This window comes from Mugil cephalus, chromosome 11 (assembly GCF_022458985.1).
Source record: "Mugil cephalus isolate CIBA_MC_2020 chromosome 11, CIBA_Mcephalus_1.1, whole genome shotgun sequence".
In the NCBI taxonomy this organism is placed as follows: Eukaryota; Metazoa; Chordata; class Actinopteri; order Mugiliformes; family Mugilidae; genus Mugil; species Mugil cephalus.
The window spans coordinates 6,767,945-6,785,300 of NC_061780.1; the positions used below are offsets into that span (position 1 = coordinate 6,767,945).

General features: G+C 44.3%; 1 protein-coding gene across 10 annotated transcripts in view; it reads right to left on the reverse strand.

Annotated features, from left to right (window-relative positions):
* Nucleotides 1–8: 8 nt before the first annotated feature.
* cicb (capicua transcriptional repressor b) overlaps nt 9–17,356 on the reverse strand; it is a 36,503-nt gene continuing 19,155 nt past the window's right edge. Inside the window, exons 3-22 of one of the 10 annotated variants that reach the window (XM_047598362.1) lie at nt 15,145–15,294; nt 14,838–15,012; nt 14,167–14,278; nt 13,882–14,064; nt 13,647–13,779; nt 13,345–13,523; nt 12,547–12,685; nt 12,266–12,363; nt 12,002–12,176; nt 11,180–11,908; nt 10,945–11,084; nt 10,666–10,826; nt 7,806–7,996; nt 5,635–6,132; nt 5,202–5,554; nt 4,933–5,090; nt 4,683–4,843; nt 4,444–4,596; nt 2,193–2,369; nt 9–2,109 (exon numbers count right to left, since the gene is read on the reverse strand). In XM_047598362.1, the coding sequence (XP_047454318.1) occupies nt 1,820–2,109; nt 2,193–2,369; nt 4,444–4,596; nt 4,683–4,843; nt 4,933–5,090; nt 5,202–5,554; nt 5,635–6,132; nt 7,806–7,996; nt 10,666–10,826; nt 10,945–11,084; nt 11,180–11,908; nt 12,002–12,176; nt 12,266–12,363; nt 12,547–12,685; nt 13,345–13,523; nt 13,647–13,779; nt 13,882–14,064; nt 14,167–14,278; nt 14,838–15,012; nt 15,145–15,294 (4,355 nt within the window). In that variant the 3' untranslated portion in view covers nt 9–1,819. Of the gene's footprint in view, nt 2,110–2,192; nt 2,370–4,443; nt 4,597–4,682; nt 4,844–4,932; nt 5,091–5,201; nt 5,555–5,634; nt 6,133–7,805; nt 7,997–10,665; nt 10,827–10,944; nt 11,085–11,179; nt 12,177–12,265; nt 12,364–12,546; nt 12,686–13,344; nt 13,524–13,646; nt 13,780–13,881; nt 14,065–14,166; nt 14,279–14,837; nt 15,013–15,144; nt 15,295–17,356 lie in introns of all 10 variants that reach the window. The other 9 variants (XM_047598361.1, XM_047598364.1, XM_047598363.1 and 6 more) reach the window with 9 other exon arrangements.

The window sequence follows — 17,356 nt, forward strand, 5'->3', positions numbered from 1 at the left end:
ACATTACCAGCGATTAAATCACTTTAATTCAACACCTATTTTTATTTGCATACTGAAAGATACAGATACAAACTTAAATTATGTATATAAATTCCTCTCTTGCATACTGGAGCAGCAGAACAAGGAGTAAAACACAAAAACATTAATAGCCATATTTATTGTTTTTTTTTTTTCCCCATGTCACGTGTTTTACCTTTGATAACGGTGTCTTAAAATTCAACTTATGTTCAATGACAGATTTTTGCCTTAATAATATATCGAGTCTACTGACTCTACAGTAATTATTTACAACACAACCAAGTCTTGCACAAAGACACAACCAGTATTATATTCTACCAGCTCTCTTTGATCCGTTACCCTCCCGTCACTTCCCCCAGTTTTCTCTCCACCTGTTGAAAAAAAGGAGGTCTGGAGAGAGCAATAAAGTGACAAAGGGAGGACGGAGGGGAGGAAAGAGGTGGAGGAAGGAGATGTACAAGTATCAGGGCTATAGAATCTAACTTAGCAAGAGACGGAGGCATACAGGGGTGTCTAAAAATATACGACTTATTGAAAGAATATCAAGGTTCATATTGTGTTTGTCTTCCTCTTTGAAATGAACAATAAAAATATCTGCACCCCAGATTTCCTGGCTGAGGTGAGAGGCCAGTCAAGGGAAGACTACAACGGAGGAGCTGTACAGGTGCGGAGCATCATCTTTCACCTACCTCCAAAAAGATACAAAATGAAACAAGCTGGCAGAAATAAAGGAAACATCTGTCAGAAAAAAAGAACAGAACTCAGAACCGGGGTTCACTGCAATGATATGAGGAGTAGTAATGATGATAATAATAATAATAATAATAATAATAACCATTGGAATAGTACAACAACAAACTGAATAATATGACAATGTTAAATACAAATTATTTTTTAAAAAAAGTTAATAAAACTGCTTGGCAATAGAGGGTTAAGGTCTTATGAGCCTGACCTCTATGACTAAGAGCCAGGATGTGCCCGGTGACTCTGACCCACCTCCTTCCTTCATGGCTAGCGAAATGAGAGGCACAGGAATGCTTGGTTCCCACCTACTGGCATGTGCTAGGGTCAGTCGCAGGAAGGGAGGCCAGTCCGGTAACTGCAGGAATGATGGCACTGCCAGAAGTCCACTTAAATTTCAGTCAACGTTTCAGTCCATCCGCGCAGACCTCCGCTGAAGGTCCACGGGTGAGAAAAAGATTGTTCCGCGGGTCAAATCTCGTTTCCGGCAGTTGAGGGCCCAGCCCCCGCACTTCAGCAGAAACCTTCTCACAACAGTAACATAACAACAAGTTGTTCCTCAAGCTTCGACTTCTCTAAAACTATTAAAAACAAATATCAAAACATAAAACGTCCCGTGTTAAAACTGCTGACTTTTCACCGACTCAGACTGTTCTTTTTCAAGGCAAACGACTGCAGCTGTACACAATGGTCCTTCGTTCACTGGCGTCAATGGGAGCTTTCTCCAAGGTGGTTAATACAGAGTGCTAATTCAAGTGGTGGAATCAAGAGTTTGCGGTTTGTGTGTGTGTGTGTGTGTGGTGTTAATGTGGTAGTTTTTTGTGCCACTGGTTTTTCAAATGTCCTTCTTTTGGTTTAAGTCCCAATGTTGCATACAAACGTCCCTCGCTCTCAAAGGTTGGCTGCTGAGGATGGAGAGGAAACGGGATCTGAACAGAAGAGAGTGAGGAGTCAGGATGAAGGAAAGCGTGAAAGCGTGTGGGGGGGGGGGGGGGGGGGGGGGGGTGGGCAAAGTCGGCAGACACTGATTGGTCGATTTGAACTGATTGGTCAGCCTCCCTCATCTAGACGAGTCCTGCGAATCTCGAGGATCCTCCGGACTCGCTTCAGTTCCTTGTTCCATTTCTTCATCCTGCAGGTCTCCGCCTCCTCTCCCGGACCCCTCCCCTGACTGGGAGCCGGAGGGTCCGGGGAGGGGGCCGGCCGGGTCAGAGGGGCCCAAACCAGACGCATCGGAGGGGGCGGCCGTCTGCATGATCTTCTGCCGCACCTCCCTGATCTTCAGCTGCAGACACACCTTGGTGGGAAATATGTCGGAGTATCTTGTCTGGAAGGCTGCAGTGGCTTGAGCTGGAAAAGGAAAAAGCAGCGATCAACATCTGCAGGTGGAAGCTCATTCTGAAAATGCCTGTGTTCACATGTATGTGTCTTACCTGATGGGAAGAAACCCTGCTCCTGGAACAGCTGCATGACCAGCGCTCTCCTCTGGTCCAGCGTTCGTCGCAGGGAGGAGTATGGGACCTTTTCAAACTCCAGTTCTGCCAGGATGTCTTCTCCATCTGTGGCTGGGGAAGGAACACACAGGTGGAGCGGTTGAGACTCCAGGTAACCTTTTGAAATAACAAGCACCTTTTGTTTATGAGGCAAAAGGTTTGGACTCACCAAACCAACATCAAATAACTACTGGCAGCCAAACTGTGACGTAGCCTCACCTCACTACCCGCCTAGACCAAAAACCTTGACACAACCCTCAAACAGTGCTGCCCTCCCTCCACACAGTCGAGTTAATTTTATTTTATATAAAGTTATTTAAGGTTAACTTTCCTATAGAACAGGTCTATACATTGTTCTTCGATTAAATAAACTAAATAGTTTGTTTTTATCTTTTTGGAAAACATATCATTTCTATCTCTAACATGGTCACACGTTTACAGTTCTCCTCTCTCTCTGTATTGTGCAGTGGACACACGTCAGAAAATATGTCACCTCAACCCTCTGAAAAACAGACTATAACGTATCAAAGGAAGAAATGTTCAAATAGTTGTTCAGTTGATGTACTGAGTGCTGTCATTAAAAGAAACACATGAACATGGTGTCTGTGTCCATCTGCATCGTTACCTTGTGTGTCAAAGTCATGATGCACACACGTTAAACAGCGCTGTTCTCCGTCCTGGAGCAGTGGTACAGCTCCATTAGACATTAGACAGTCGCTGTTACAATATTCTACTGCGCCCCACATGATGTCGGGGTTTATCTGCATACAGCGTGTCAAACTGAGACCAGATCAGGGGACGCATCTTAAGTACCTCGAGATATCCACGAGCTCACATCTGATCTCAATGCAGATCTGAACAGGCCCTTAGAGGCTGTAGTTTGTAGGACCACTGAACTGTTGCATATACACTTGTTTCTGTTATTTTGACAACCCCATTTGAGTCAATGGGCTAAATGACAACAAGAGTTTTGTTTCTAATTCAATCCAGTTCAACAGCACCACAAACTACGGATGGGTACTGTTAAGGTTTTATACGATACCGGTGCCAAACCGGTACTTTTGAAACAATGCCAGTGTTTAAACGGTGCCAGAACCGGTGCTTAAAGAATGGAAAACATACAAACTATGTCCCAAAACGGTGCCTTTTTATTTTTAGGGCATTTGGTGACGTGCAAGGTGAGCAGAATATTAATATAAATAATATAAATACAACTAAGACTGAGAAATAAATAATGCAATATAAAATAAAATTCCAACCGTCATAATTAATAAAAACAGTGGTGTGGGGTCACGCAGACCATCAAAGATGCTACATATCTAAGCTTTTTTAAAAAAAATACGAGATGTTGTCAGATGTTTAGTCAAATTCGAGGTGTTACCTCCCCTGCACGATAATGCCTTTGAGCACTCGTTGCAGGTTACCAAGTCTTTTGAAGTGAACTATTCCAGCCAAACTTTTGACCGTTTCGCTTTAGACATTTTGAAGGTTCACTTCCATCCATGCAGGTGAAAAACTGACGTGACATCACATGTAGCTTTGGCACAGCAATAGAGCTGGGGGGGGGGGCGGTAATTAAAAATTCAGTTGCAGCGATATGAAGCACCAAAATCTGTGTTGCTTTTTTGTCTTGTTACTACCGTTTGCATCAGCACCGGTCACACAGTTAGATTATCACCCTTCTGACACAGTTTCAACGTGAACTAAATATTACAACAGTCATGAAGCTAAGATTTGGTGCAGAGCAATGAATATTGTACCTAATGTGTTTATGTTATGCACCTGTGTGAAAGGATATCCCTGTTCAAACCAGCATGTGGTCATGTTTTGTATCTGACGTTAAAATGCAAACTCCTGCCACAGACGCCTACGACCCAGACCCACCTCATCTTTGTGTATTGTGGTATATTAAGCATGAAAACACGGTACGGGATTAAACATTCTTCTAACTCAGTGATTCCGTTGTGACTCGTAAATTAAATGAATATAACTCGTCTTAACGTTAACCTTGGTTATGAATGGTTATTATTTCAACACATTTAAAACCACACAGGGTTTTCAGTCAAGTGAAATGAACTAAAATGAAACCAATTTTATGTCAGCATTTAAGGATACAACATTTTATGTGAACTGTTTTTTGATGCCATTAGTACATAAAAACATTTATATAACAAGTATATAAAATGTTCACCTTGTATTTGTGCACTACCTGCTCTGTCGAAGGTGAAGATGTCTCCCTCACACTTGGCGGCACTTTTGGGCGTGTTGGGCTCAGAGCTGCAGCTAGAACGCCGCCGACTCTTTCTCTTTGGAGAGATTTGTTCATCTGTGGCAGAGTCCAAATCTAGTAGCACACAAGATTTAACATGTCAGTCATTTCAAACGTTTGAATACAGCACTTAGTCAAATAGGAATAAGCTGTTGTGAAACCTGTTGAGTTCTTCCTCTTGCGGCGATAGCTGCCCAGGATGGCGCGAGGTGAAGTGGCCAGACTCTGCAGGGTGGGTGAAGGCAAAACCTCCTCAGGCCGAAACTCCGGGAGCTCGGCAAAGCGTTCCTCAAAATACACCTCCGACAGCACCCTGCCAGTCCAACACACACACATGCACACAACATACAGTATATATATGCTGTCCATCGATCATTTGGACTGAAAAGATTCACAAAGGCATAAACTCACTTGTCCACAGAGTCAAAGGTCTTCTTCAGCGGTGGTGGGCGGGCTTTGACCTTTTTGGGTGTAGGACCATCTTTGTCAGTGTGTGGGGGTGGAAGGGCGGGCTCTGTGGCCGATAGAGGGGGGAGAGGGGAGGAAGGGAGGGACTCCTTCCATGTAGGCTGCAAAGAAAGTTCAATGCAGACATTTTATGTAGCTACGTATAGACAGTTTACGCAAACTGGTACAGTTGGTAGGTTTAGTCTAGTGGAGAAAACCGGTGTGTAATGTACCTCTTTGGTGGTTGTGCTTTCTCTGTTCCTTGTGTCAGAGGAGTCAGCAGCACTCGAGCCCTCCAGGGGTTTGTCAGAGGACGCTGGCTCCTCGGTGGGATGTGTTGACGGAGACCCTGTCTGCACCGCTGGCTCAGGATCAAAGGAGAAATGACTTTTGGCTGCGGCTTCCCTTTCCCTCTCCTTTTCTCGCTCCCGCTCTCTCTCCCTCTCCCTGTCTTTGTCCCGCTCCCTCTCTTTCCCCCTGCCTCCTCCATCGTAGCTGCCCACAGGAATGGTCGCCACCGTTGCCTTCACTTTCTGAGGCATCCTGACTGGAAGCTGGGTCAGCTTGGGCGTACCTGGTGTGCTGCCTGTAAAACAGAAATATGAAAAATACATGAGTGGAATAATTCATTACAGACTAAATTAAAAACAGTTTGTGTGGACGTACCAGGTGCTTGGATCTGAAGGGGAGGACTGGAGGGCCTCATGGACACAGCTGAGCCACTGGGAGGTGCCGCTGAGCTGATGGCGCTGGAGGTCTGCATCTGCCTCTCAAGCTGTCTGTCCGAATGTGTCAACAGTTCTGCCTGCCTCTCAGCCTGCCTGTCGGCTTGTCGCTCCGCGGATCGGTCTGGAGGTAGGTGTCTGTCTGCCTGTCTGTCCGGGTGGGGCTGCGAGTGTGGGTGTGGGTGTGGGTGTGGGTGTGTGATGGTTGTCGGGGTCGCCGTGTGTTTGGGCAGGATGTGGGGAGAAGCGCTAGAAGGGCTGGAGACAGAGTAAACCACGCTGGGGGGTACCGCTGCCATGGAGACCACCCCTGTTGCCATGGTGACATTAGGTGAAGGAGGGTAGATGGCAGTGACGATTTGGCCTGAGCCAGAGCCTGAAGCCGGGGCCGAGGTGGAGGGCTGAGGAGACTGAGCGGCGGCTAAGAGCGGGGGCTGACCTGAAGGGAGAAGACAGAACGCTCTTATAACAGTGACAACTATTTACATTTTCACATGAATACATGACAGAAATGTGGAGTCCAAAAAGCAAACAATTAAAGACTCTTTTGTCAATGTTTTAGTTTGTTTTGGCATAAAACTGAAGCTAATATCAAAATGTTTCACTTTTCCCCCAATTTGGCAGAAAATATGTGAATGTTTATGCTCTATGCTGCACTATGAGGCAAACACTGCGGGACATAAACGCTATAACTTCCACACATAGCCAGAGCCGGTGTAGACCATTTATACTTGTGCACTCTGTGGCTACAGACACTAGTCTTTTTTGCCAGTCAAGTTCGTTGGTAAATGAACGGTAAATGATAATTTTGACAAAATATCACAGAAGACGAGTCCTACAAATGTCTTTATCTCTGTAGCTCATTGTAGTCGATCTCCAATGATCCAACACAATCAATTTGAAAATTTCTGGGGAGGTGCATGTCAGCAGGTAGTTAACTGGTGTAGTTATCTTCACAGAAATAACCCTGTCCTGCTTCATTTATGGTACAAGTCACTGAATGTGAACTGTACTTGATATGAGTTTCTTTTAAACGAATGATTCATTTAATTTATGTTATTCATCTATAACATCATGAAGTGGATTTTCATTTAAATAGTAGCAGTTGAATTAGATTTCATTCTGGCAGCCATATGTCAGCACAGAATACTAGTAAACAGAAAGATGAGTACTGAGGTACATTTAAGTAATATGCCGTTAGATTCTTCCACAACGCAGGAAATCAATAGATGTTTTCAGCTTCAATGACACATTTCTGAACTAATAATTCAGTTTCGAAACACTAAAAATCAAAGAAAAACTAAATCCCCACACACACAGGACTAGTATTACCTGGAGGTGTTGATAGATCTAGAAATCTATCACCTACATATGTGATGCATCCAAATCATTTACACGGAGAAAGCAAAATCTGTTTTACTACAACCTACTGACATTATCCTCAATTAAGGCTCCGCTACTTTCCGATCCCGCTCCACTACATCTCATTATGGAACCTTTTACACCACATCACTTATTTAAGAGATTAATAATAAAATATATCAAAAGCATGAAATGGTATTGAGCCCAGGGGAGAATTCATCCAGGCTGCCATCCATCTGGCATATGCAAATCGGCTCCAAGTTTACCAACGTGATGAACACACTAATGAATCAATAATTAAAATTAAATACATCAAAATGAGCTGTCAAGTGTGTCATCCATCCAACCATCCTGAGAGATTTAGATTTTCTTGGTTTTTGAGCTTGATTTCCCCTGTGAGTGTGTGCAGTAAAATCATCCTGAACAGGCCCCCAAGCTTATGTCCAAACTTTTATTTATTATTCATTGTTTATTTATTATCTCAAGTGAAAGAGACAGAAGTGAAAAAAATACACCTAAAATCTCTGAGATGCCAATTTTCACAGGATTATAATATGCACAGGACTTGTGTTTAGAAAATGTGGCTGATTATTTGTGGTATAATGTCTATTTAACAGATTACAAATATGTAACAGCTAATCTTCTGGAGGGCCAGATTTAACCCACAGATTTGCTACTGTTGCAATTAATTTGGCCGGCTACGTAAAAAGAAAAAAAGGATTTTGTAGAATCGATGAATTCATCACTGACCTGCAATCAGCGGCTGAACCAGCGTCTGTCCGGGCGGTGCGATGGCTGTGAACCCAAGTGTTGCTAGGGGCGATGGAACATATGCAGATCCCGGCACCGGCAGAGCCTGCTGAGTGGGGGAAGAGCCTGTTGTTGTGGAGACCAGAGGCAAAGTGGATGGGACCCCCGGAGTAGATTGGACATAAGTGATCCTGGATAGGAGTTACAAAAAGAGGGTGATGAAGTCATCAGAGGAGGAAAATATTCATTCAAATTGAATTAAATGAAACATAGGAAGGTCTAGAGAGAGAGCAGAAAGGAGGACGTTTGCAAATATGAATATCAGGAAAGATGTAGAGCAGGGCTACTCAACTACATCTTGTTGTGGGCCATACTGCAGGAGGGCTATGGTTTGTGGTCCAGACAATCGCTGGACTATTACTCTCAGGTTGACCGACACAAAGCGCCGCACATTTTATTGAATGCTTTTTGTGCAAGTAATATAAAAAAAACATAAGCAGCATCAAGTTTAATTAAATAATAATCACAGCACCTGCTGTGGAGCATCTGAAAAACGTGACCAGCTCCCGGTTTAATTAAATAACAGTAACGGCACCGGTGGCTTTTTGAGCAAGAAATAAAGAGAAACATAACCAGTTTCAGCTTTAAAGATAAATAAATAAATCAAATAACAGTAGGTGCCGTAGCAGATTACTTTTGTTTATGAGATGTAATGAGAAAATTTACACTTCCTTAACTGAGCAAGGGCAGACTAATTTGGTTGATATGAGTTATGTGTGTATACTTATCAGTCCCGTCCTCATTGAACAGTCAACCTTCCATCACTTCTCCTTTGAATGTGACTTGCTCGATTTCCTAAAGCTATTTTGCGGTGTATTTGCGGTGTGTGCAATACGCCCTCAAGAAAAAGCAGTGACACAAAGTCTAACAAAGTGTCGCAAAGCCGTGTGGCAAAGAGCGGAACAGTGGTTCAGGTCCTGGGTTCGACTCCGGGTCAGGGCGTTCCTGGGTGGCGTTCGCATATTCACCACAGGCCGGTTCAGATTTGGGTTCTGGCCCACAGGCCGTTGATTGAAAAGCCCTGGTGCAGAGGCTGTGACAGGCAGTGCAACAGCACAATAACAAGGCATACCAAGAATGTTGAGAACAGAGACGTTATTAGAAAGAAAGAGGAAGACAAAAAGAGAAGTGGTGCAGTGGGGGTCAGTTGATAAGTGTACATCTCAGCAAGCAGGACCAAATGACTAGTGCTATATGTTTATCAGTGTGTGAGAGAGAGGAGCTGAGAGGTAGTGTGGGGGTGGCAGGCAGAGGCAACTTGGGCCACCAGTAGCATGACTAACACGTCCAGAATAGAGCTGCACCGTTGCGGCTGAACCTTTTACTGAATTTAAGTTTCTAGCATTGTTTTCTCACTATGATTTAGGAAATCTGGACTTTCTTGGTATAAGAGACAATGCAGCTACACAAAGTCTCATTTTTTTTTACTCAACAAGGACAAGGCAGCACATCTATGTTGGTAACAACACCTGTTAAATGTTATCTGATATCATCGGTTTCATTTTATTTCATGAAGAGTCGGCTTGAAATAAAACTGTCTAGTTAAAGACCTCAACGGGCTTGAATTGGCCCATTCAGAAAGACATTTCATTGCGTCTAAAACTGCCAAATAAACCTTTTATCATCTGTCCAGTGGGCAAAATTGTCATGTAAACTTCTGATTAGCCTCGACAGACACACTCTCTATTCATGTTCAATTTATTTGAGCCCATAACGATTCGAGGGGAATCATCGTTGGTTAAGTGATGTTTACTAGAGACGCTGAATGAAGTCTCATGAGTGTCTTGCTTTCCTCCCATTTCATAGCTTCTATGGTACGATTGAAAATAATGTTACAAGCAATAATAGGCTCATTGTTTGCACTGAAAATACATGTTTTCAAACATAGTTCCGTCAGGTTTTTATGCATTTTTCTATTGTCCCTTCTAAACCTGATTTGTAATCAAATCACTGAGTTCACCTATGCGTTGCAGTATAGAAAAGTTTTTAGTCTGGGAGATATCCACCTCCATGTTGACCATTACAGACCCCAGTAATACAGGAAATCAAAAATCCCTTGTTTTTCCTCACCATGACACAGCAAAGCTGGACAACAGCAGAGTTAGGAAACGTAGTCCATATGGAAAGGAGCCTTCATACACGCAGCAAATAAAACTTTATAGTTATATGCTGACAGTCACTGCTTGACTGCACATGATTTACAATATACGGAGCGGCACTGGTCCCTTTGGTATCTGTAAATCTGTAACAAAATTATCTATTAAAAAGCTTTAACAAGGGCTGACTGCACCAAAACAACTCCAGCTGCTATGTAGGTAAATGGTAAACCACTAAGTCAGTTTGATTCCTCTTCTTGCCCATGTGCTGAATAACTTGAGATTTTAAGTTACTGGAAAGAGACATTTACAATCTGGTCAATTATCTGGTATATATGTGAAATTATAACCTGTCTGTCTTTAGTGCCAACATTTTGTGTTGTCCAGATTGGGCAAAAGTATTAATGATATGAGACTCATGATGTGAAAAAAATTTTGAAAACGTAACAAGAACATGTTAAATTGCAACCAGGTTCATTTTGTGAAGATAAAAATAGCGATTAAGAGCCTTCAATTTAGAATACCTTTCACTTCATGTTTTCTCTGCAATATACAAAAATGATGACAATTGGCACATTGCCACAACTGCAATACGACTTGATGTCACAGAGCCGTGAAGCAGGAGATAAGACAATGCAGGCAGAAAAAGGATGGTGTGGTAGATTAAAGAATCATAGCACCTAAATGAGTTTGCCCTTTCTAACCTGGTAGGTGCTGGTGGCAGCAGTACAGCTTGGGAGGGGGCTGATCCTGGCGCTACAACAGCAGCTGTGCCCACTGTTACAGGGAAGGGGCTGGCAGGATGCACCGCTCCACCCTGAGGCAGCTGGGACTGGACCACAGGCATGGGAGTCAATTGGATGATCTGGAATGACGCAGAAAGCAGGGAAAAAAATATATGAATATTTGAATTGTGATTTAATTACTTTTAGTTGATGTTATGATCAAAATGACCACAATTAAGAAGTGAGGCACTCATTGACCTTGCTTCCAGGCTGAGCACCGTTCTGGACAGGAAGAGGTGGAGCCACGATGGGAAACGGCTGGGCAGGTGTAGGAGCAGTCCGTACTGTTGCCATAGGAACAAGCATTTTACCCTGGAGCACCGGAGACTGTGTTTGTGCTGATGCAGTAAGAGAGAGAGAGACGGGGGAATGAGCATTTTATTAGGAGCCACCACAGATTATTAGCACCATAAATCACACCGTTAGTTTTCACCTCTGGGTCCCGGGCTGACGACCCCCACTGCCGGACTGGACGTGTATCCCGACAGCGAACTAGTACCCTGCTGCTTTCCATTGGCCAAGGACACGTGTGTTGGCGGAGCTGTGGGCAGGTTGAAGATACTGGTTGGCTGGCTGAGCTGCTGAGGTGGACTCTTGGGGTGGGTGTTGGCAGGTAGGGTGGGCAGAATATACTGAACTTGTGTGATGGCCTTACCCCCAGGGGGAGCCAGTGAGGATGCAGGAAGGAACTGGGGCTGAAGCAGGGACAGAGGCAGGGGCCCATTGGTTTGGCTATGTGGAACTGAAACAGCAGTGGAGGGAAGGGCCTGGTGTTGGGATGGCTGAGGGGAGGGGGTGATGAGCTGTACAGCGGGTTGGCCTGACAAAGCCCCGCCCAACACCAAATTAGTCACTACACCACCTGGGCCCACGCTCGCACCTACAGGGTTAGGTGACGATGAAGAGTAGTACCCACCGCCTCCTGATCCCGAACCAATCAGAAGCTGTGGATGCTGCTGGGGAGTCAGAGACTTCCTCTCTGGCGGGTGCGGGCTGGATGAAGTGCCTCCATCTCTCGGTTTGCTGGCGATGGGGAGCGGTGTACTAATGACAGGACGCATTACATTGGTTACATTGGTCACCACTGTGGAGGCCACCCTGACAGCGCCAACTCCCAGGTTCACACCCAGAGAACCTATCGCTGAGGACGGAGGCCCTCCTGCTGTAGAAGAGGACATGGCTGACTGACCAGAAGAGAGGGAGAGAGAAGGAACTTGCACACTTCCACCTCCCTCACCCACAAATGTGTCCTTACTCTCTCCCTCTCCCCTGTCCTTCCTCCTGTGGTCTGAAAACCCTCCCCCTCCTGATCGCCCCTCATCGTAGCGCTTGTTGGTGGGGTAAGAGGACAGCGAGACACTCCTTCCGTGTGGGGTATGGTGCGAGGAAGAGGATGATGCAGAGGAGCAGATGACTGGAGCAAAAACTCTCTGGAAAGGAGGACAGACATTTTTAAACTACTTCCACGATGATCAAACAACAACAACAACAACAAAAAATAGGAAACACATGATGTTACCTTTCGATCACTTTCATCTCCTGAGCCGTTCTCACTATCGCTGTCAGTCACCCGCTCCTTACACTTGAGGTCTATGGAGCTGCTAGGATAAGGGTCCTCTGTGGAAAAGAAAAATACACTACAGCTAAATATGACTTGTTTACAGCTCATAATCAACTGAATATTCGTGTGGTTGTTGGAAATCTACAAAAAGGAGTCAGTGACATACGAAGCAGTGTGCTAACACTTTAATATCTCTTATCTAAAGTGCCTTCATGAGAAGAGGAGGGCTTGTTTCTCACCAATGACATCATCATCTCCCTCTTCCTCACAGATGACCATGCGCTCTTCGTCACTGGTCATGTCCTCACTGACCCCTCGCTGCGACTGTGACAGTGGAGGAGCATGGCTCGAAAACTGACTTCCACCATCCCCACACATCTGGAAAAAATTTAGAAACATGTTAGGACGAGCTGGGATCCGCTCCAGCCCCACCACGACCCTCTAGGGGACAAGCGGTTACACTGGATGTGATGAGATGTTAGGATGGCTTCTCATTGCTGTTATCCGTGTGTTCTCAAGCACAAGATAGAATGAAAACATCTGGCACCTGTTTTTAGTTAGTTAGTTAGTTCTACTGCACTGATTAAATACGTGTTTGTTTTTTAACCAAAAATTCTGAAGTGGCACCTGTTACATGTATTACTGATGACTGCTAGGGAAATGGTGACAATAAAATGGATGAATCCACAGAGACCTACAGTGGGACAATAGAAACAGAAGCTGAGGGAGGTGTATGGAATGGCGGCTTTAACTGCTCAGTTGTCTTTGTGAGGAGGTGGCTACCTATAGCAAGATACCTCTTTAACTGAGGGGGACCCCAGTGACGTCTTAACTGTCCACTTTATTTTCCCCTCATTACTATTCAGCTTTCTGGGCCCCAATGTTTTTTTTTTCTTTCATTTTTCTTTCGCGCTGTCATACATGCTCTGTGATGTTGTCAAGGAATGTTCTGTATTGTGTTCCTTTGTTTAATAAAAAAATAAAATAAAATTCTGAAGTAATGATTATCTTGGCAGCTGAATGCTTTTCTCTCTTACCTGAGCCAGTTCTGCCAGGGCTTGTGTGTTACCCCTGTCACTCCGCTCCAGGCTGTGTATGGCACTTTGAGAGAAGGCTCTGGGTCGGGTAAGTTGGCCCACATGTCCTTCTCCTGTACTCCTCTCAGACACACCCACCAGACCTGGACCGACACCCTTCAACTCCACAGAATGGGGTTCTAACGAGAGGCAAAAAAATCTCTGTTAAAGGACTGGAAAGATAAGAACAATGGACAGGACAGACACTATATTTACATCCATGCAGTGTATAGTAGCTAGTGAGTAACAGCAGTAAGACCAACCTGTGGATTCAGACATGCTCCTCTCTCTGATGTCTTTGCCTCCTGGGACCCCACGACCTTCAGAGCTGGACTTCTTCCTGTCTTTGTTGCACCACTTCCAGTCCGGGTGGGCCTTGAAGTGGGCCTCTTTGACCTGGGTTCAAGAAAAGGAATATATATAACATGTGGTAGACCTGGTCACACACCAGTTCTTAAATTATGTGTGTTTTTTCAGTCTGCAAATTTATCTGTGTACCTGGAAGGCCAAGTCATGGTATTTCTGTTTCTCTTTAGGCCCCAGAGCGTACCACCACTCCCCAAGAATCTTGCTGACTGTCCTGTTGTCCTGGTTCGGGTGCCGCTGGTGCACCAGTGCTCGATGGCGCTTACTGAAAATCATAAATGCATTCATCGGTCGCCGGATGTGGTCCTTCTCCCTCTGAAAGTGTGAGCAAGAAAGACAGGGATAAAACATGACATATTTTAGTTAAAAGAATGTTGATAACAATTTTGTCTGTGAACATAATTAATTTCAAATTACCTTTCCTGGGCTGCTCTTGTCTCCATCTTTGGGCAGCGCACTGAGCGACTGAGTACGTCTCTTCACCGGTGATGTAGAGAGGGGCTGCTCTGGAACGACTCCCGGAAGGAAGCTAAAGGAGACAGAAAAAACAAAAAAAACTCATCCCGCTATCTGTTATCTTTATGTTTTCCTTGAGGACCATGTCCACATGCAGGCTTACACATAAGGAGTCTTTAATATACAACAGGTAGTAACTGGGTATTATATACCTTAAAGCTTTAGGTCTATCAGATGTAGGCACAGAGCACAATTACTTCATCTGCCATGAAATACATCAGCAGATTTAGAAGATAGCTCATCCATTTCAATGGCTGACAGCCTGGCCACTGCCTTTCATAAACTGATAGAGACCAGAGATGGAATGCTTTTGTTCCCATCTGCTTTGTTCTGGCATCGAGCTCTTCTGCCCAAATTAGAGCGAGGATACAGAAAATATCACACTCCCTTACTGTATGTGTGGGTACACAGTACCACACAGAAAATTGCTGTGAAGCCTGGCTGGGACAAATACATAACCAGATTAATAGATGGACGATAATATCAGAATGACTGATGTGCTGTGTGCATCTCTGTGTATTCTTAACAGCTTCACCCACAAAATGATAAGTGATAAACAGAAGTGCTCTTACGGATCGTCCACATCACTCTCAGTTTCACTGTCGGGCCTCTCTCTCTCAGCATCTCCTTTCTCCTTCTCTGGAGGCGGATCATCAGAGGAAGGGGGAGGCCGGGGTGGGGGGCCTCGCTCTATGGTGGGAGGTGCCTCTGCAGGCTCCTGTGACAGTGTTGCCACCCCTTGACACTCTGAAGAAAAACAACAAAGACATGAAGATTCATCCATGGCAAAGTAAACAATAATGGTATACAAAACAGAATTAAAATAAATGTAAATGACATATTCTCTTCAGCTATGTCAGCAATGATTGTATACACCACCTGTCTTTAAACTAGCTGCTTGGGGTTGGTTGACTGGGTGCTGGCCCTCTCCTGGCTGAGAAGAAGCGTCCGACTGGGTGGGAGCCAGGAAAGGGACCAATGAATGCCAAGGGAAGACTGGAACTGAACGTGGCTCCACATTGGTCCACACTGCAAAGAAAAACGGTACCAATTATTAATATCGCTGCGTGTCCATAACTTCATGTGTTAAAAAAAATGTCTCTCTTGCGTCCAGTTATCAAGAAGCTGTTTCCTTATATGGGGAGTCAAGACTTTTGGCACAAAACTATACACTCTAATAATCTGATAAAAATCTAATAATTTCATTTGTACTTTGATCATGCATCCTTTTTTTTTTTTTGCTATTTTGGTTCCAGACGGAACAAAAAGTGCAGCATGAGACACTTTTATTTCAGCCATCTAAACAGGAGCTGGTTAACGTCGGAGATAGTAGGTGAAGGCAGTTGGTTACGTGGAAAAAGAGGAAAAAAAGTACCAATGTTTTTAGAATTATTAAGAAATTAGTACTGCCAGGGTAGCAGACCTACATCCACTTAACTGGTTAAATCACTTCAACAACAGCAGATGCACAAAAGGACTCTCTGTTCTCAGTAACAGGCAGGATGGAGAACAGAAGCTGTTACACTCTGATCATAAATGAAATCAAATGCTCTATATAATATGATCTTTATTTCTATTGCCAGGAACAAAAACAAGTTTTCACTGAATATAGATTACCTCATAAAATCCTCAAAGCCTCAAAGAAGAGGTAGACACTAACAATAGTGAAATCCTGCTATTTATTAACAGATTTGATTAAATAGATATACTATATTGTCAACTAAACATAAAAAGTAGGTGATGGTGACTAACCAAACATGCTTAATCCTTGGCGGAGATACTGAGGATTCTCTGATGAGAACATGGCTGTATGAAATCCTTGATGTTTCTCAAATAAAAAAAGAAAATAATAATAATGATAATAATAATAACGAGGATGTGTCCTTTCAAAATCTCCCTTCTACCAGAAAAAGCAATCCGGGTGAGGAAACATCTTTGATCCAAAATCTCGAGCTGGTTTCGCTGGGAAGCTCACAGATGGCGGTAAGTGCTCAGTGGTGTCCGCTTCATCCTTACAGGTTGCAGTCATCATTGACAATAATCACTGCATCGTTTTAGGGTTCATTTAAGATGTGTCTGGAAGAGGTATCCTTTTTGGTAATTAAAATGGGAGAGTACAGTCCATCTCTGTGTATCGCAGAATGCCGCAATCTAATAACGCACACGGAACAAACATCTGTGGACAAAATGTACTTTAAACGATTACAGTAAAGAGCAAAACTAGCAAATCTGTAAAAATGCAACAGTGTATAGACAGACCACTTGCCAGATGATTATGATCGAAGGCAATGATCGTCCTCCCTTTGGTCTAATTACCCCCGATGCCCTCTCTCCCTGTTTGTTTACATTACTACAGCAGCTTGGCCATGAAGGGGTTAACAAGGCCTCTAGCCCATCCACGGCCTGGGTTAAAACATCCGCCCGGAAACTACGCAGTCTTCCTGGGCCATGACAAACCGTGCTCTGCGCTACAATACATCTGCAGGCAGGTGGGCTTGGCCGGTACTGAAAAGCACACAAAGTCCCCCACTCAACAATCGAGGGGCTGATGCAAGAGAGCACCGTATCGATCAGGATTAGCAGCGCTGCAACAAGCAGAAATTGGTGGTAATCAAAGTGATTCGTCCCAGTGTGACTGCCTATTATCCGAGTTTTGACCGTTCACTCAAGCACCGACTTTAATACGTGCTGATTCATATGAGAACCACATTTAGCTGCCTCTTGCAATAACAGGAGCCTCAAGTGCACCGCTCCAAATTGGACCAACCTCTCGGGAACGCCCCTGGTCGTGCACCCGCCGCACATACACGGGCAAAAGAGGCGAAATTGTTCTCATGTCTCAACTACAGAAGATGTATTCACAAAGTACTGACAAAGTACTGGCCGCCCAAATAATCAGTCGGGGTCCTGTTTGTCAAGTGCATTACCCAAAACACTAACTCCTATTACCAAGTGCGATATGCACCTGTTTTAACCTAGCGATTTCCGGCCAAAATCACCTATAAAGGTACGATAAACAAGCTGGGCTCATCCCTGGTAAGCACGCACAGGCAGACGTCGCTGACCGTAAATCTGGTGCATTCATCCATCA